Source organism: Lampetra fluviatilis, chromosome 19 (genome assembly GCF_964198595.1).
Source record: "Lampetra fluviatilis chromosome 19, kcLamFluv1.1, whole genome shotgun sequence".
Taxonomy (NCBI): Eukaryota; Metazoa; Chordata; class Hyperoartia; order Petromyzontiformes; family Petromyzontidae; genus Lampetra; species Lampetra fluviatilis.
Window position 1 is genome coordinate 269,569 of NC_136293.1, and position 21,005 is coordinate 290,573.

Below are 21,005 nucleotides of genomic sequence, written 5' to 3' on the forward strand. Positions count from 1 at the left end.
GCTAGACCCGGCGTGTGTGTGTGTGCTGGACACAGCGTTTGTGTGTTTCCAGTGTGAGATCGCAACGTCGGGCACGTGGCGGGCTGCGGTACTTCCGCGCGCACTTTATCAGAGCTCTTGCAGGAGGCTGTCTCCGCCCACGGCCATTTCTCATAGCGAGCAAAAAAACCACAGGGACCAGTTAGGGGGTGGGGGGGGCGCACGAGGTTAGAAAGGGATCACCAACATAATTGTAGCGATCACTCCACCACACTCATATTCGGCACGCAATTTTGTTGCTCTGAAGTTGGAAATATTTGCCGGGATAGTTGAAAACACTGACCTGACCTTACACTTCACAACCACGCCTCTTGACACGACTGCCCATGGTGAGTTATGTATTCACCCAGTGCGTCGTGGAGTGCCAGTTCTGAGCATCCTCTGAAATTCGTGAGACGGAGCAGCGCGGACTGTCTTCTCTCCGAGATCCTCCTCAAGAGGTCCCAGCAGAAAAAGAAGCTCTCCCCCCTCAACTACAAAGAGCGACTGTTCGTCCTCAACAAATCTTCTCTTTGCTACTATGAGTGCAACCCCACGAGCCAGGTGAGCAAGTCGTTGCTGCATGTAGCTCCTGTTCGACTCATGGGGAACGCCGGCCTGATGTCCTTCAACAATGGATCGGCGTTTAGGATTGTCACCGGTTGGGATCTGTGTTCGGGTAGCAGGAATTGGTTTGTCGCGAGATCTGGTACCGGTATTGCTATGTGGAACTTTATTAGAGTAAGACTGCACAGTTTTAAAAGTACACCTGGGCTGAATTACAAACATGTTCTTGCTTCGTCTGTGGAAAGGGGGAAGTTAGTGTAACTATACGGATAAAGTCATGGTGACTCTATGTCAACGTTCTTGGTTGTCAATACAACAGTTACCATTGATACATGTTTTCGTGGCTATACAATGAGCAACTTTAAAAGGTTGGTACTTCGATTTCTCGAGCTTATCAGCTTTGCAAGATCATTGTGACAAAAACGTTGTACGCACAATGGCTGTTTTAAGACCATGTCAAATGATTGCAGCACTGATCCTGAATTAGAAAATGTCCTACAATCATGAAACAATCTCAGTGGATTAAACGTAAACAATAATATTGTGAGCGCAGCTCGATGTTACGAGTGTACGAGTGTGTTTGTTTTGAGCGGGTTGTACTCCACACTGGAGCCTGGCGACGAGAAAGTCGACCTCGGCGGGAGAGCGACTTGCTCACCATCGGAGGGTCGCGAGTTCAAATCCTGGTTGGTGATTGACCCAGCCCATCATCCCTCCGGGGGTTGATGATACAAAATAAGTAACCACTTGTAGGAAAGTCGACAGTGGTTGTCCTATGGAGAGACTCACTCCTGCCATAGGAATGTGGAATGTCCACTGCTGGCTCGAGGCTGTAAACAGGTGGCGAGCACTTGCCTCAATGCTCATTTCAGCAGAACATGACAACTGTGGTGTTTACAGTCGCCTACTTGGTAATGCCGTTCTAACTCATGAATGGGCACGGCGTTATTAAAATAGTGATGCCCCAATGGTACCGCCCCACGCAGTGAGGCCTACCTGGCGTCACAGAAGACTTTAGCTGTCTATGACAATAACTCTGGTAGTCATTTGCACTTCAAAAGTGATTGCTGTAGCATTTAATTCCTATTCAAACCATCACCTACTCTGTTCTCCATTGCTCTCTCTTTCTCATCTCTATGTGTTGTATATAATACTCTAAATACAATGCAGTACTCTGTGTAGTGTATAAAACACTCTATGTAGTGTATACAATACTCTATATGTATTGTATACAATACTCTATGTATTGTATGACATTCTCTTTGTACACAATATTATAAATACAATACCCTATATATTGTATGCAATTCTCTATGTATTGTATACAATACTCTAAATACAATACTTTATGTATAGTATACAATACTCTAAATACAATACTCTATGTATTGTATACTATAAATACAATATCCTACTTAAATACAATACCCTATATCGTGTGTACAATTCTCTATGCATTGTATACAATACTCTAAATACAATATTTTATGTATTGTTTACAATACTCTAAATACAATATAATATGTATTGTATATTATACTCTAAATACAATATAATATGCATTGTATGCTATACTCTAAATACAATACTCAATGTATTGTCTACTATACTCGAAGTACAATACTCTATGTATTGTATAATATACTCTAAATACAATACTCTATGTAAAATATGCAATATTCTAAATACAATACTCTATGCAGCATTGATAAGTGGAGGGATGGCTATGGCCTGGGTCGGCAACCGAAATAACAAGAGGAGACATTTCTTGTAAGAGGAGACATTTCTTACACCAAGGGGAGACATTTCTAATAACAAGAGGAGACATTTATTATAAGAGGAGACATTTCTTACACCAAGATGAGACATTTCTTACAACAAGAGGAGACATTTCTTATAAGAGGAGACATTTTTTTACAACAAGAGGATACATTTCTTATAAGAGGAGACATTTCTTACAACAAGATGAGACATTTCTTACAACAAGAGGAGACATTTCTTATAAGAGGAGACATTTCTTACAACAAGAGGAGACATTTCTTAGAACAAGAGGAGACATTTCTTACAACAAGAGGAGACATTTCTTAGAACAAGAGGAGACATTTTTCACAACAAGAGGAGACATTTCTTATAACAAGAGGAGACATTTCTTATAAGAGGAGACATTTCTTACAACAATATGAGACATTTCTTACAACAAGAGGAGACATTTCTTAGAACAAGAGGAGACATTTCTTACAACAAAAGGAGACATTTCTTAGAACAAGAGGAGACATTTTTCACAACAAGAGGAGACATTTCTTATAACAAGAGGAGACATTTCTTATAAGAGGAGACATTTCTTACAACAAGATGAGACATTTCTTACAACAAGAGGAGACATTTCTTATAAGAGGAGACATTTCTTACACCAAGAGGAGACATTTCTTACAACAAGATGAGACATTTCTTACAACAAGAGGAGACATTTTTTACAACAAGAGGAGACATTTCTTACAACAAGATGAGACATTTCTTACACCAAGAGGAGACATTTCTTACAACAAGATGAGACATTTCTTACACCAAGAGGAGACATTTCTTACAACAAGAGGAGACATTTCTTACAACAAGAGGAGACATTTCTTACAACAAGAGGAGACATTTTTTACAACTAGAGGAAACATTTCTTATAACAAGAGGAGACATTTCTTATAAGAGGAGACATTTCTTACACCAAGAGGAGACACTTCTTACAACAAGATGAGACATTTCTTACAACAAGAGGAGACATTTCTTATAAGAGGAGACATTTCTTACAACAAGAGGATACATTTCTTATAAGAGGAGACATTTCTTACAACAAGATGAGACATTTCTTACAACAAGAGGAGACATTTCTTATAAGAGGAGACATTTCTTACAACAAAAGATCACATTTCTTACAACAAGAGGAGACATTTCTTACAACAAGAGGAGACATTTCTTATAAGAGGAGACATTTCTTATAAGAGGAGACATTTCTTACAACAAGAGGAGACATTTCTTAGAACAAGAGGAGACATTTTTTTATAACAAGAGGAGACATTTCTTAGAACAAGAGGAGACATTTCTTACAACAAGAGGAGACATTTTTTTAAGAGGAGACATTTCTTACACCAAGAGGAGACATTTCTTACAACAAGAGGAGACATTTCTTAGAACAAGAGGAGACATTTCTTACAACAAGAGGAGACAGGGAAATAGAGTTTTCAGGTCCATATGTCGTACAGCCGTTTCAATACGGGCAAAAAATATATATTTGTTCGTGTTTCTCCCTTGTGATGGCACTTTGTAGGATGAACGTTGATATTTATAAGGACACAGGGTGACCAATAAGGTCTGAATTTGCCTGTAATTAGGTAGGCACTGATTAGGGGTTGACAGGTATGCCTGAGTCAGTGCTTAAAGAACTGCAGGTTGCCGACCCCGAGGTGGATGAGGGGAAGGCGGTGCACATATGCCACATCTGTCCCTCCAATTAAAACAAATGATTGGGGTGTTTTGTTCGTAAGATGAACACACTGACAGAGCACATGGAAGGTTACGGTGTACACAGTACAAAGGCACAGGTTCGCCAGATTCCACATAACGACGAAGGTATTCTCGCGTCCACTGGACACACTGCAATGTTTGAGGAAAACCTATTATTACATTTCTGAACTCACAATACTCATGAGTGTAGTGTGGATAAAACGAATACTTTATCAGCATAGTGCATAACATAATGTGTTTAGCTACTTATTCTGTTCGTATCCATGTATATGTATGTTGAACTTCTTTCGCTCCATAAGTATGCAACCGTGCTAACTGGATGTGCTAATATTCCCTGTAGAGACGTTCCTGATTATTTTGCGCTCTGTATAGTGAATGCCTTTTTGCTAAGCTTCTGGATTTCTTGAGCCATCACTGCGCAGGTGACTTTATAATAATATGATTAACGTCAAACCATCCTCTCCCTCGTTCCACAGAAAATCGGAAGCCGAAAGGGATGCATTCTGCTGTCCCGCATCCGCTGCGTGGACCGCGTGCTGACCACCCCCTACACCAGCCCAGAGAAGCGCTTCCCCTTCCAAGTGAGGAGCCCCTTCACATCCAACACGAGGGCCCAATACACAAGCACCCGCAAGAGGCCATCACAGACACCCGCCTTGGCTTGACAGACACACTGCCAGTAAACAACGGCAGTAGAAATCCCTCAAGAGATGTGACTGCTCGACTCGACCGATGTGTGCTTTGATATTTGCATTGTCTTTGTGCTGTTTGTCTGTTGGCGTTCTCTGGTCGAACACCGGTAAGACGAGGCCATTCAGGACACTGTAGCTCTGGAGTAGGCCAATTAGTTTCAAGGACAATGCATGCACTATTATCAGAGCTTGTTTGTTTGTATGTTTTACCACAGACATGCGTGGTTAATGCAGACTGAATGCCTTGTGATGGATGTCTAGTTACTCTTTGGTTCTTTCGGTAAAGTCACGTATAAAGATAAAATAATAAATTAAATAATAGCATACGATGTTTCGATTGCAACACAAGCAATCATCATCAGGTATAAAAGAAATAGCAACAAAAATCTAACCAGAAAACTATAGACAGACATATAAGCAGACAGATATCACAAAGATACATAGAGAGAGAACACACATCGGCACACAGAGAGAGAACGTATCTGTGACGAGGCCTTAAATAGAGAGAGGGGGTGGGGACGGAGAGAGGGAGGTGTTGCAATCGAAACGTCGTATGCTATTAATTAATTTATTATTTTATCTTTATACGTGACTTTACCGAAATAACCAACGAGTAATTCCTGCAGTCACGAAAGCTCCAAATTAAGATTTAACCACTTCTACGGGGAAGTTTTAAGTTTATCTTTTTCTCTCTCTCTGGGTTTTTTGTTCTCTCTCTCTGTCTGTGTAGCGATCTTCGTGTTTGTGTCTTTCAAATTTCACACTTAACTTCTAACTTAGCAATCTTTGAAATAGGTAATCAACCAGACTATGCGTTAATTGTGTGTTGACCGACTCTCTGTGTTGCATTACATTACATTTCGATATTTTGCTAGGTTATTTAATTTAGTGTGTCTCTCACCCGCTCTCCTAATTTTCAAGCTTGCGTACCTTACCACGCGTCATCCTACTCATTGACATGCTAATTTTTCTCTAACCCCTCCCTCTCTCCGCCCCGACCCCCTCTCTCTATTTAAGGCCTCGTCACAGAGACGTTCTCTTTCTGTGTGCCGATGTGTGTTCTCTCTCTATGTATTTTTGTGATATCTGTCTGCTTATATGTCTGTCTATAGTTTTCTAGTTAGATTTTTGTTGCTATTTCTTTTATACCTGATGATTGCTTGTGTTGCAATCGAAACGTCGTATGCTATTATTTAATTTATTATTTTATCTTTATACGTGACTTTACCGAAAGAACCAAAGAGTAATTCCTGCAGTCACGAAAGCTCCAAATTAAGATTGGGTGTCTAGTTGTCTAGTTGGTGTTTAGACATTGTAACGCCTCCCGTATTTCTGCCGGAAAGGGGTAAAGCATATTATATGGATTTTTAATCATCTTGATACTGATAAATAGGGTCTCATAGATATAATCCTCAATGTTATAAGAGAACAGGGTTGTTAAAATCGTATATATTTTTCCATTCCCGGTAACCGAATGAAAAAAAAAGAAAGCAACTGGTTGTTACCAGGTTTAAGCAGATATAGAAATGTCCAGAGCAATAAAAACATCCATACCTTTTTAACTAAGACACTAAGGTGACTGCTACGGCGGTGTAATGGTGTGCACACTTGACTTGCCATCCAGCGTGAAAGAGTAGACCAAAAAAATACCCTCTTCTGGAGTCCCCTCCAGAGGAAGCCCTTCCACCATTCAACTCAGACACGAGGGCGGGTTGGGCCTTCACCCGTGCATCGCAGTGCCTTCAAGACTCTAATTCCAGTGGAAATAGTCACGGGTTCATGACTTTCACAACTGGTATTCGATTTTTTTAAACACTTTTACCAACTTACTAGTTGTCTGTAACAGGCCGGCAAAATCCTATCACCACCTCCCCGTGGTGCCGGCTGGATTCCAACCAACAGTGAGGGTCTTTGGCGTCAGATGGAGCGACCCACCGGCCAAAGTATTTCTGTGTCGCATCTATGGCAACGTCAAATCAACTTTGAACAAGCTAGGGCGCCCCCTGGGGGAAACGCGCGCCGTCCTCACCCAAACGACGCGAGAAGTGGACGAGGGCTACCTGCTCATGGACGGGGCAGGCTAAAGAAGTTATTCCGGTTACGGCTGGGAACACTCAACATCGGAACATTAACAGGGAGAAGTCGAGAATTGTCAGCTGCCCTAAAGGCCCGTCGTATCGACATCGTATGCATCCAAGAAACGAAGTGGAGTGGAGCAAAGGCCAGGGAGGTTGGAGAAGGATACAAACTGTTCTACAACGGTGAAAGAAACACCAAGAATGGCGTTGGAATCGCAGTCAGCCAAAATCTACGAGAAACGTCGTGGCCGTCCACCGTGTTTCCGACCGCCTCATGTCCATCGAAATCGACTCAAACGACCTACGCCTCAGGGTGGTATCTTGTTATGCGCCACAGTCTGGCTGCCCAGCAGATACCAAGGAGGAATTGTGGGAACAATTTGATGGACACATGCAATTGATAAACGGAGAAGAACAGTTAGTAATTGGTGGAGACCTAAATGGACACGTTGGAAACGCCCGGGATGGATACCCTCGAAACCATGGTGGCCAAGGATATGGTACCCGGAACGATGAGGGAAACCGAGCCCTGGACTTTGCGGAAGCCCATGATCTTGTCCTCGCCAACACCTTCTTCAAGAAGAGACCGTCCCATCTCATTACGTACGCCAGTGGTGGGAGATCAACTCAAATTGATTACTGGCTTGTCAAGCGGGATAAGCTGAAAATGGTGACAAACACTAAAGTCATACCATCGGACAACATCGCCCCACAACATCGCATCCTGGTCATGGACATGAAAATGGACATTGGCCAGCGACATCGCCCACCAACAACGGAACAGCAGCGAATTATGTGGTGGCGGATGAAGGAATGCAAGGATTAGCTGAGAGTCGCCCTCAATCAGATTGACGTGAACACCAATCGACCAGCGAATGCGATTTGGGTAGATCTCGCCAGCCAACTGTGCACAGCAGCAACGGAAGCACTGGGGCTAACTAAGCCGGGAAAACGCTTCATTGACAAGCAAATATGGTGGTGGAACGAAGAAGTGCAGCTAGCAGTGAAAGAGAAGAAGCTAGCTTTCAAGAAGTGGCACCAAACGCTCGCAGATCTGGATTACCAACACTACAGAAACTGCAAATCGGCAGCGAAGCGAGTAGTAGCAGCGGTGAAATTAGCTCAATACGACCAACTGTATGTCGAACTGGACACCCCAGAAGGTGCCAATAAGATCTATCGACTGGCAGAGGCGCGCCATCGTTCGACTCAGGATATTGGTTAGGTTAAATACATAAAGGATGAGAATCACAGCGCTCTCAGAGACCCGCCCGCCATCCTTCAACGCTGGAGCGACTACTTCTCTGGAATCTGCAACCAGGAATTTCCCCACCCACCGATTATTAGCGCTGAACACGTCCTCTGTCCCGTTTTGCCTATCACCATCATCGAAGTGGAACAAGCTATCAAGAGAATGAAGAATGGGAAAGCGACTGGCCCGGACGATATACCTGCTGAGGCCTGGAAGATCCTTGGCAGGCAGGGTGCTGCCCTCCTTACCCAGCTCTTCAGCACCATCACGAGCACCGGTGAGGTCCCAGAAGCCTGGTCGACTACCACGACGGTTCCAATTTGGAAGGGTAAAAGGGACGTGGCAGAATGCTCGAATTACAGGCCAATCCGGCTCCTGTGTCATGCGATGAAGATCTTTGAGCGAGTTTTGGACACGAGGATTAGAAACATCATCACCCTATCACCCAACCAATGCGGCTTCGTCAAAGCATGTGGCACTATGGACGCCATATTCGCGGCGAGGTTCCTGCTGGAGAGGCACAGAGAGAAGAACAAATCTGTGCATGTGTCATTCCTAGACCTTGAAAAGGCATTTGACAGGGTCCCCCACGACCTCATCTGGCACTCGCTTCGATCCCATGGAGTCCCTGAAACCTACGTGCATTGGGTGCAACTCCTATACAAGAACGTCACCAGTGAAGTCAGGTGCGCAGTGGGCATATCACCGCCATTTCCCATCAGCGTTGGAGTGCACCAAGGATCGGCCCTGTCACCACTCCTGTTTATCCTGTGCATGGACACGATCACTGCTGACCTGCACACGCCCCTGCCATGGTCAATTCTCTATGCGGATGACGTCCTACTCTCAGATGAAGAGAGAGGAGATGTGGAAAGACAAACGCGCCTGTGGAAGGAACGTTTGGACGAAAACGGGATGAGGTTCAACATCAAAAAGACGGAGTATATGGAGTGTGGCCCCCAAACCGACGGCACCATCAGCATTGACGGAGAAGATCTGAAGAAAGTGACGGACTTCAAGTACCTGGGCTCCACCATCAGCTCAGATGGAAGCATCACGAGTGTTTGTGAGGTCATGAGTCAATGCGGCATGGATGAAGTGGAGGCAAGTCACCGGAGTCCTCTGTGATCGGAAAATGCCGGATAGGCTGAAGGGAAAAATTTACAAGACCATCGTCCGACCGGTGGCACTCTATGGATCCGAGTGCTGGCCAGCCATAACTGTACACGAACAAGCCCTCCATACCATGGAGATGAGGATGCTCAGATGGAGCCTTGGACTGACTCAATGGGATCGTGTCATGAACGAAGACGTTCGGAAGCAACTTGGTGTGGCCCCCATTGCGGACAAGATGCTCGAGGCAAGGCTTCGGTGGTACGGCCACGTGATGCGAAGTGAAGAGTCATCAGTGGCCAAGACTGCCATGCGTATTGAGCCAGAGGGCCGCCGTCCACGCGGACGTCCGAAGAAGCGATGGATGGATCGAATAAAGGAAGACATGAAGACGGTCAACGCATCCCCCGAAGATGCCCTGGACCGAGCCAAATGGAGAAGACAATGCCGAAAAGCGGACCCTGTGCCACAGCGGCAACATCGCTAGGAAGAAGACTACTCTTCTTAGGTTTTTTCGGTAAAGTCACGTAGAAAGTAAAATAAAAACAAACACATTTAATGTTAACACAAAAAATGTCACCTTCTGATTGGAACCACGTTGATAACATGACTTCTGCTTCTGCTGACTCACTGTCAGCCAAATGCAAAGCTAACCTGATTTCTAAATTCAACCTCCTATCTAAGAAGAAACCAGAGCCACACATCGCAAAGCTGGATGTTAACAAGACCGTGATTAATCAGAGTAACATCCCAATTTCTGACACTCTAAAAACGGTACTGGCCAAAGGACTAAATTTCGCCGTCACCCCTAAATATATACCAGTAGAGGATATGATTTCCCAGATTGATGTAGCCCTCAGAGGCATAGGACACATCCATGCGGATGTAGCAAGAGCTGAAATAGCTACTATTCTTAAGAATGCTAAGAAACCCACTAGTAACATCAGCAAAAACGAACGCTCTGAACTCGCGGACCTAAAAAAGAGAGATGATATAGTCATCCTCTCGGCAGACAAGGGCAATGCCACGGTCATCATGGATAAAGATTCATACAACAACAAAATCCTGGACCTTCTTAATGATGGGAGTTACTCCAAAATTAAAAACGATCCCACTAAAAGCCTAACGACGAAAACCAACAGTATCATCACGAGTTCGACTTCCCTAATCGAACCAAGCAAACGTCCCTCTCTAAAACCATCGGCGGCAAGACCTCCCAGACTCTATGGTCTTCCCAAAATCCATAAGGAAGGCACCCCGCTACGACCCATTGTGTCGACGATAAACTCTCCTACGTACAAACTAGCCCGTTTTCTATCAGATACTCTGCTCCCTTTCACAGGCAAGACCTCTTCAGCAGTACTCAACTCAACCCAATTAGTCTCTATGGTTAAGGACATGGTACTATCTCCTGATGACATCCTCGTCAGCTTTGATGTAGTATCTTTGTTTACCAAAGTCCCAGTACCGGACACCCTAACAATAATTGAGGACTTAGTCCAACATGGATTGAATTCTGATGCACCTGCGCTGGTTAGGCATTGCCTCACCAACACCTATTTTACCTGGAATGGCACCTTCTACAAACAGAATGAGGGTACCCCTATGGGCTCCCCTTTGTCACCAGTTATAGCCAACATATTCATGGAAAAGTTTGAATCAGACGCCATCCAGACATCCACCCTGCGTCCTTCCCTGTGGAAGAGATATGTGGATGACACTTTCGTCATCTGGCCACATGGCCTCCCAGCATTGAACCACTTCTTGGACCACATCAATTCTAGACACCCATCCATCAGATTCACCATGGAAGTGGAGAAAGACGGTAAACTACCATTCTTGGATATTCTGTTTGAGAGGAGTCCTGACGGTTCCTTGGGACATTCTGTCTACAGAAAAGCCACCCACACAGACTCCTACTTGAAACCGGATTCCCACCACCACCCATCTCAAAAGAACTCTCTCATCAAAACGCTATACCACAGAGCACATGGCATTTCTGACAAACACCACCTGACCGGTGAATTAAGACATGTACATCGGGCCCTCAGGATGAACGGATACTCTGACCGTACTATCCGCCAAGCTGTCTCTCCCACCACACAGAAACAGCCACATGAAACTCCGACCAAAACCATCACGTTACCATACATAGCTGGCGTGACCAAAAAGATCTCCAAAATTCTAAACAAACATAAGATCCAAGTCCGATTCAGTACAGTGCATAAAATCCGTGATCTGATTCCATCTGTGAAGGATGTCGTTCCTGACTTACAGTATCCTGGAGTCTACAAATTGAGTTGCATTTGTGGTGATTGCTACATTGGAGAAACGAAACGTCATGTTTCTGATCGTGTCCGCGAGCACAAGTCAGATCTGAAACACGGCAGAACTGATTCTTCTGCCGTGGCCGATCATTGCTACAACTCGGTGGGCTCTCATGAAATTGTCTTTTCCGAGACCAAGGTTCTCTGCAAACCTCCCGGCTACCATCAAAGGTTTGTACACGAAGCCATACAAATATACAAACACAGACATAATTTCAACTGTGATGATGGGTACAAACTTAGTAATCATTGGAAAGATGTTATCAACCACGCAAAAAAGACTTAATCACAAATTTTTTGGACCATCTTATCTGACAGGCACTATTTTACTGTACTTTACCGAGTGTTAACATCCCCAGTTATTTTAACAGTACTCTCTTCATTGTTCAGCCAGCATTGGTATAAACATGAGCATTTTCGTTCTTTTGTCTATCATGTGTATCAGACCCCCCCTCCCCCTCTCTCTCCATTGTGTTGGCGTGTGCAGTAATTGGCCGCTTGCGCACAAGCGCTTCCACGTCCGTCGCCCACCCTTTTGGCCTCGCCCCCCCCCCGCCCCCCCCTCCCTCCCGATACGTTCCATTCATTGGCTACCATAGTCTGATGAGCTCCCCCTAAGTTTGTACCCATCATCATTTTCGTTCTTTTGTCTATCATGTGTATTAGACCTCCCCTCCTCCTCTCTGCCCATTGTGTTGGCGGGTGCAGTGGCTGGCCGCTTGCGCACAATCGCTCCATTGTGTTGGCGTGTGCAGTAATTGGCCGCTTGCGCACAAGCGCTTCCACGTCCATCGCCCACCCTTTTGGCCTCGCCCCCCCTCCCTCCCGATACGTTCCTTTCATTGGCTACCATAGTCTGATGAGCTCCCCCCTCCCTCTCCCTCCCCCCTCAACTCGCTTTTAAGGGATTACATCTTGAATCATTGCCTCACTTGATACAGCTAATCTGGCTGTGACGGTCCCACCTGATGACGGAGACTTGTGTTGCCTCCGAAACGTCGTGATTTTTGTTTTTATTTTATTTTACTTTCTACGTGACTTTACCGAAAAAACCTAAGAAGATGATTCCTTGCAGTCACGAAAGCTTTAAATCTAGAAGGAAGAAGACTAGTTGTCTGTAACAGGCTACAGCCCTGTATGAATTGTTCCAGAAGATGCCTCTCACTGTTTTTCTGTCCACATTTCCTGTAAATATTGCCCAGCAAACACCTTAGATTAGCTCCACGAACCGCCCCTCCGGACTGTCACCCCTTACATTTGTCGTGGAGTATTGTGAGTAACCAATGAGGGGGCGAACAGAAGGAGGTGCTAACGGGTTGACAGTCAAGGGTAACGTCACGGGTTACGTAAGGGGCTTCGGAGAGCACCTTCGCGAACAATGGCGGGGCTGAGCTGGGGGGAGGAGCTGCCCAAGGGATCCTTAAGGGGGACCCCGTGATGAAGGCGGAGTCGTTGTGGGGAGCCAGGGTAAGGACCGGCCGGAGTGAGTGTTTCTCTCCTCGTCGGGGAGTAGTGTTGGCTGAACCCCCGCTCCGGGCAGACGAGTGAGAGAGCCTAAGGGATCTCCGGAGTACAAGAGTAGGGTAGAAGACCAGGGTCTCTCTCCTCGTCGCGGGACGGTGTTGGCTGATCCCCCGTCCCGGGCAGACGAGTGAGAGAGCCAAGGGATAGCCGAGGGTAGGGTCCAAATAGTGTCAGTGTCCGGGGAAGGACCGAGATAGAGTGCACCTACACTGGTGTGAGTGTAGGATGTCGAGTGTGAGAGTGGTTTAATAAACGGCAACAGCCCTTATAGTATTCCTTGTCTCCGCGTGGTTCTACTGCACAACACATTGTATCCACATGCCCAGCCGAGACACAGACACTGCCCTGCTAACCCCGTGCTCCTCCTGTTTATCTGTGAAAAAAGATCTTCATAGCTCATCGGATTCCTCCTCCAGTCTAAATAATATTCCGATTACCAGCGTTATCTCTGCTGCACCAGACACTTAAATGCTCATACATCTAGGTGCAAAATAAAGTACGCAATCCCACCGTTAAATGGCAGACATGTAGTGACACGCTTTACCAAAGGGAATTCTCATTCTCGATGCTACTACCCATTGCGTCACTCAACACAGATTATATAAGTTGTATCTGCATCTAAACACAGTTATTGAGCACGTGCCCAAAACGTAGAGTGGCCAGCAACAAACAGAAATGTCTAACATGTAACATACGAGAGTCAACACGTGTATTCAATTTAGAAAAGACAACTTTAAAACCTTGGGAAAGGGGACGATGCGAGAGGATTCCAGAGTTGAGCAGTGCGAGTGACGAAGCAGAGATGGGTTGTGGCCTACAGTTTGGTGAATCGGTGAGTTGGTGGGTGAGTCGGTGAGTTGGTGGGTTAGTTTGGAGGTGAGTTTGGTGAGTTAATGGGTGAGTTGGTGGGTTTAGTTGGTGGGTGAGTCTGAACGTTGGTGGGTGAGTAGATGAGTTGGTGGGTTAGTTGGTAGGTGAGTCGATGAGTTGATATGTGAGCTGGTGAATTGATGGGGTAGTTAGTAGATGAGTCGGTGAGTTCGTTTGTGAGTTGGTGAGTTGGTGAGTCGGTGAGTCGGTTGGGTTTAGTTGGTGGGTGAGTGAGTTGTTGTGACCTACAGTATGGTAGTTGACCAATGTAGATGAGACGAAACAGTCTGTTCATGAGAAGAGTCTTCGGCATGATAGTTGTGATAAAAGAGTGATAAGGAGGCGACTGACCGCAAGTAAGTGGTTGGCGTGCGTTAGTGCTGGTTGGGACTCAGGCTCAGGTGAAAACGTTTGTGGGAGGATCAGGTGTGGCGGTCGAAGACTCCAGGATTCACCTTTCAGTTCATCTGAAGAGTCTCGGCACCATACGCCGACCAGAATATGTCGCTTGATCACCACGTGCAAAATATAGTCAGGTCCTGCAATTTTCATATCAGGGCTCTACAACACTTTCAACCACTATTGAGTCGTGATGTAGCCAACACAGTGACGTGTAGCATAGTATCGACGAGGCTCGATTATTGCAACTTGCAACTTTATGGGCCGTCTGGCAGAATTCTCTGGCACGTGTCGTGACGGGTACTGCAATATTCGACCATGCCTGCACAGTGCTCGCCAAGCTGCATTGGCTTCCGGCTGCCGGACAAATACATTATAAGCTCGCACTCATTACACACAAAGCACTTGCCACAAATGAACCCGTCAAGGAGCATACACCATCACGTGAACTCCGATCATCCTCTCAGTGGCTTTTGGCTGGCCATCGAATAAAGACGGTCACTGCATCACGCGCTTTCCGATGTGCTTCTGTGGCTGTCTGGAACGCTCTTCCTTCCGATATTAGGAAGCCAGTGGAGCTTTGCACTTTTAAATCATCCAGATTAAAAACTAATTTCTTTAGAACTGCTTTTTGTGTTTCGTTTGTTGTCCTTACCCTGCACCTCTGATTAGCACGGTTGGCTACGGATGGCGCGAAAGAAGTTCGACATACACACCGATTGGCCGAGACGAATATAAACATTCTATGACCCATCGCGATGCGCAACGCTCAAGACACACATCTCTTATTATAATTTGATTCTTATTTATATGGTACTGTAGGTGAAAACGTTTGTGGGAGGATCAGGTGTGGCGGTCGAAGACTCCAGGATTCACCTTTCAGTTCATCTGAAGAGTCTCGGCACCATACGCCGACCAGAATGTCGCTTGATCACCACGTGCAAAATATAGTCAGGTCCTGCAATTTTCATATCAGGGCTCTACGACACTTTCAACCACTATTGAGTCGTGATGTAGCCAACACAGTGACGTGTAGCATAGTATCGACGAGGTTCGATTATTGCAACTTGCAACTTTATGGGCCGTCTGGCAGAATTCTCTGGCACGTGTCGTGACGGGTACAGCAATATTCGACCATGCCTGCACAGTGCTCGCCAAGCTGCATTGGCTTCCGGCTGCCGGACAAATACATTATAAGCTCGCACTCATTACACACAAAGCACTTGCCACAAATGAACCACAATACCTTGCTGATCTCGTCAAGGAGCATACACCATCACGTGAACTCCGATCATCCTCTCAGTGGCTTTTGGCTGGCCATCGAATAAAGACGGTCACTGCATCCCGCGCTTTCCGATGTGCTTCTGTGGCTGTCTGGAACGCTCTTCCTTCCGATATTAGGAAGCCAGTGGAGCTTTGCACTTTTAAATCATCCAGATTAAAAACTAATTTCTTTAGAACTGCTTTTTGTGTTTCGTTTGTTGTCCTTACCCTGCACCTCTGATTAGCACGGTTGGCTACGGATGGCGCGAAAGAAGTTCGACATACACACCGATTGGCCGAGACGAATATAAACATTCTATGACCCATCACGATGCGCAACGCTCAAGACACACATCTCTTATTATAATTTGATTCTTATTTATATGGTACTGTAGATGGATTTTATTTATTTCAGTGTATTTACTATACTCTTTGGTTCTTTCGGTAAAGTCACGTCGGTATAAAATAAAATTAATCACGACGTTTCTATTGCAACACAAGCAATCATCATCAGGTGGGACGCTAGGAGAGGGACGTGAAGCTGGACGGAGGGGGGGAAGTGGGCGGGGCTGGAAATGGGAGGCTGAGTTAAAGTTCAAGTTCATTCATTAGTATAGCCCTGTGAGCCATTCGGCTCTTGAATCGGGTGCAACCGCAACAAACAAAAAACAAAAACATGAACAAGAAGACATCTTAAAGTGACTATGGGCAAACAGAAAATCCAGGAAAAGACAGCAAAATATTCCAGAAAAAGCACCGTACACCAACGCCTTGTGTAAAAATCCCAGTGGGATGCAAGTCAAACAACAACAACCACAAGACAACTTAGATTAAGGCCATCAGTCTAACTCCGTACTACAACAAACAAACATGGCCAAACCAAAAAACTTTTCGAAATCATCAAAATAAAGCCATAAAAAATCAATGAAACAGTGATCATAGGAACTGTGACCGAATTTTCACAATAATCGACATCAACAACATGTACTACCAAAACTCTGCAGCCATAGCTGGCTGCATGAGTCACTCCACAACAGCAGGAGCACCAGTCGGAGTATAAAAATTTTCAATGCACCTTTAAGATCAGCACAATAAATCAAAACACAGGTCATACTTTGCAGCGATCATCCAGAGCGAAACATTTTATTTAAGGCCACTGAATAGCAGTGGCAGCTAGGGGTGTACAACTCCTCTAAAGCAGTTTTGAGTGAAGATCTCATACGTAGTTACTCAAGTTTCAGTTTATTGGCAATAACATTCCAGACCCTGGGGGCATGAATAGCAAAGGCCCTTCCTCCAGTATTTGTACGGCAATAGGGAATGTAAAGCTGGTAAATGAGCGAATACCTTAGGTCAAATTTGTTCTTTGAAACAGAGAGGAGTTCCAGCAGGTAATCTGCGGTTTTTTTTGTAAGTACATCATGAACAAATAAGATCTGGTGCACAAGCCGTCGAACATTAAGAGATGTTAAGTTTGACCCAATGTAGAGATCACAGTGGTGAGTCCTACATGGGCAGTTCAGTGAGAGAGCTGGGGATGCGCGGGGGGAGGAATGCAACAACAACAACGCCACTGCAGTAACAATGCCAATGAAGCCAACAAAGCCAATGCTTTGTTGCGTGGACGCAACGCTCCCCCACCTACCCCCCTCCCTTGCCCCTATATAACCTCTTACCACGGCATCTCTCTCCCATTTCAGCAAATATTGTCTTGCTGTGGGTTTCCCACCTGATGATGATTGCTTGTGTTGCAATCGAAACGTCGTGATTTAATTTATTTTATACCTACGTGACTTTAAAGAAAGAACTAAAGAGTATGGATCCCTGCAGTCACGAAAACTTCAAATCTAGATTGTATTTACTACTTAACTTTTTATTACCATTAATATAATGGAGTTTAATCCGTTTTATTGAAACTTAGTATATCGAATATTCGCAAATCGAGGTGAGTGCTGTAGTGGAATCTGAACTCAGAAGTCTGTGGAACACATTTACACGCCAGTAAATCAAACCCAAGTTCACAGTACTGTATACACATTCAAACCATTGTTTTAATCAGCGCAGCAATCTCGTGAGAGGGACCGGTCATTGAGTACACCCACACATATGGCAGTACATTTCATGGTTTTCATTTTAATAATCTCCACCACAGAGGCATGGTCAGGTGTGAGGAGTGATTAAGCACTGTTTGAGAAATCTCTATACTTCTGTAGATTTCTCCATGCGATAGGCTACTGAATTTGTGTACAACGGTTGTAACCAATATCAAAGAATGAAATGTGCTTTCCTGGAAACAAGTGATGACGTGTGATCAAGACTGGTATTTATAAATCTCGCTGCCAACTCGTGGCTCTCGGCTTTAAGAACAGGTTGTGAGTCGCACTGCAGAGAGTTCTACCATGAGCTGATCGCCAGGTGAAATCCTGTGGAGAGCAGATGGCTGGATGGCCTAGTTCAGGGGTCGGCAGCCAAAATAACAAGAAAAAAATTTGGTAAAAAAACCCCCTCAATATTGCAAGAGCTGCAATGCACTGTGTGGTGAATACGAGTCGTTGGTCGTCAATAAATAATGTCACGATGCAGTCCTTAAAGAGCCACATGCGACTCCAGTGCTGTAGGTTGATTTAGTTCTACCCTTGTGATGGGACTTTGTAGGATGAACGTTGAGATTTATAAGGGGCACAGGGTGACCAATAAGGTCTGAATTGGTCTGTAATTATTCTAGGGCACTGATAAGCGGTTGACAGGTATGAGGTTGCCGATCCTTGGCCTAGTTGGTAATCACACTCACAATTACACCAGTGTGCCATCATTCCAATTGTGTGTTCAATTTACATTGGACCATTGGTTTGGTTTCTGCTGCCACAAAATATAATGTTGGAAGTGAATTTACAAATTGCGCGACTGTATTTGATACAATTTTTATGTTCGAGACCCGTTTACACCATTTGCAAAAGTGGATCAATACGTGCTCGTTTTGATTGTGCAAGCTGTGTGTCCCCGCTTAAACAGGCGTTGTGGCAGCACTAATGTGCGTTGCATGTTCTACGCCAGCAGTGGACATTAGACGCGCTTTTGGAAGGGGTTCTCCTCTCTATTAACTTCCCACCAAGCGTTACTGATTGTGTTGACTGGCATAAGGTTGGAGTGACTTGACGTTACACCAGGATTTCAACTCGGAGCCTTCTGATTGGGAAGCAAAGCACTCTACCACAGGGTGAAACACTCTACCACAGGGTGAAACACTCTACCACAGGGTGAAGCACTCTACCACAGGGTGAAGCACTCTACCACAGGGTGAAACACTCTACCACAGGGTGAAGCACTCTACCACAGGGTGAAACACTCTACCACAGGGTGAAACACTCTACCACAGGGTGAAACACTCTACCACAGGGTGAAACACTCTACCACAGGGTGAAACACTCTACCACAGGGTGAAACACTCTACCACTGGGTGAAGCACTCTACCACAGGGTGAAGCACTCTACCACAGGGTGAAACACTCTACCACTGGGTGAAACACTCTACCACAGGGTGAAACACTCTACCACAGGGTGAAACACTCTACCACTGGGTGAAACACTCTACCACAGGGTGAAACACTCTACCACTGGGTGAAGCACTCTACCACAGGGTGAAGCACTCTACCACAGGGTGAAACACTCTACCACAGGGTGAAACACTCTACCACAGGGTGAAACACTCTACCACAGGGTGAAACACTCTACCACAGGGTGAAGCACTCTACCACTGGGTGAAACACTCTACCACAGGGTGAAACACTCTACCACTGGGTGAAACACTCTACCACAGGGTGAAACACTCTACCACAGGGTGAAACACTCTACCACAGGGTGAAGCACTCTACCACAGGGTGAAACACTCTACCACAGGGTGAAACACTCTACCACAGTGGAAACACTCTACCACAGGGTGAAACACTCTACCACAGGGTGAAACACTCTACCACAGGGTGAAACACTTTACCACAGTGGAAACACTCTACCACTGGGTCAAACACTCTACCACAGGGTCAAACACTCTACCACAGGGTCAAACACTCTACCACTGGGTCAAGTGGAGAGATGTGGTGCAAAGGGGAGATCTGTAAAGAAACCCTATAGAGAGGGTCGAGAATCATAGCACATTGACAGTGTGCCTCCATCGAACGCCACTTAACTAAAGCTGCTATCTTAAAACGTTTATTTACCACGAATAAAACATTAGCCTCTATTAGCTACTGGGATAAATGTGGAAACCAAGTTTGTAAGATGGAATTGAGCTGCCAGATGATTGGCAGCATAACTCATCTGGCTGTGTTGCTCATCTAGCTAAGGAGGCATTGAAGAAGCTTGGTTTTCTATACTGCTGCAAAACATCTGTAGAAATTCGGCCAAAGTTGGAATCCTGCTGCAATACTTGAGGCCGAACACCCAGTTCCTACCTCACTGCTCTGGATCAAACTCAACTTTGAAGCAGTGGGGGTGACTGATGATCCAGTACTCACTGGTTCAAGAATTGGAATAGGTGAAAAGAAAAACGATGGCTGGTATGTGTATGTACTGTATGTTTGTTGAACTTCTTGTGCACCGTACGTAGCCAACCGTGATAATTATATAATCGGAGGTGCGGGGGAAGGACAACAAACTAAGCACAAAAAAGCAGTTCTCAAGAAATGAGTTTTCAACCTAGATAATTTAAAAGTGAAAAGCTCCAGTGGCTTCCTAATATCGCAAGGAATTGGATCTGAAAGCGCTGCACGATACAGTGACCGTCTTTGTTTGGTGGCTAGCCAAAAGCAGCTGAGAGGATGATCGGAGTTCACTCGATGGTGTATGCTCCTTGAAGAGATCAGCAAGGTATTTTGGTTCCTTTGTGGCAAGAACTTTGTGTGTAATGAGCGTGCCCTTATACAGTTTTTGCCGTTGCAGCACCAACGTTTTGGAACAACCTCGTTTCCTCCCTTAACAGCGAAAAACTTGATAATAGGTTTTTCCCTTTTTCTGGCAACAAAACAGGTGTTAAGATGTTAAAACACCAAACTGAAACCTTTTACAAGGAATCATGTCTGCATTAACCACAATGCTTGTGGTCAAAATGGAAACAAAAAACATACTCTGATATTATATGCATTGTCCTTGAAACTGATTGGTCCACACCAGAGACAGCTTTCTTTTGAGCCTCGTCTCAAACGGTGTTAGACCAGAGGACACCAAAAGGCGTACACAGCACAAAGACAATGTACGATCAGAGTAATGAGAACTCGGGTTGAGCATCTACATCATGGGACCTCCTTTGCCAGTACCAAAATATGATAATACGTTTTTCACTTTTTCAGTTTGGTGTTTTAACATCTTAACACCTGTTTTGTTGCCATAAAAAAGGG

At 45.1% G+C, this 21,005-nt stretch overlaps 1 protein-coding gene across 1 annotated transcript in view; it reads left to right on the forward strand.

The window, feature by feature from the left end:
- Positions 1–375: 375 nt before the first annotated feature.
- LOC144937533 (tyrosine-protein kinase Tec-like) overlaps positions 376–21,005 on the forward strand; it is a 70,292-nt gene continuing 49,662 nt past the window's right edge. Inside the window, exons 1-2 of the mRNA XM_078864775.1 lie at positions 376–582; positions 4,575–4,679. Coding sequence (XP_078720901.1) covers positions 376–582; positions 4,575–4,679 — 312 coding nt within the window. The remainder of the gene's footprint in view (positions 583–4,574; positions 4,680–21,005) is intronic.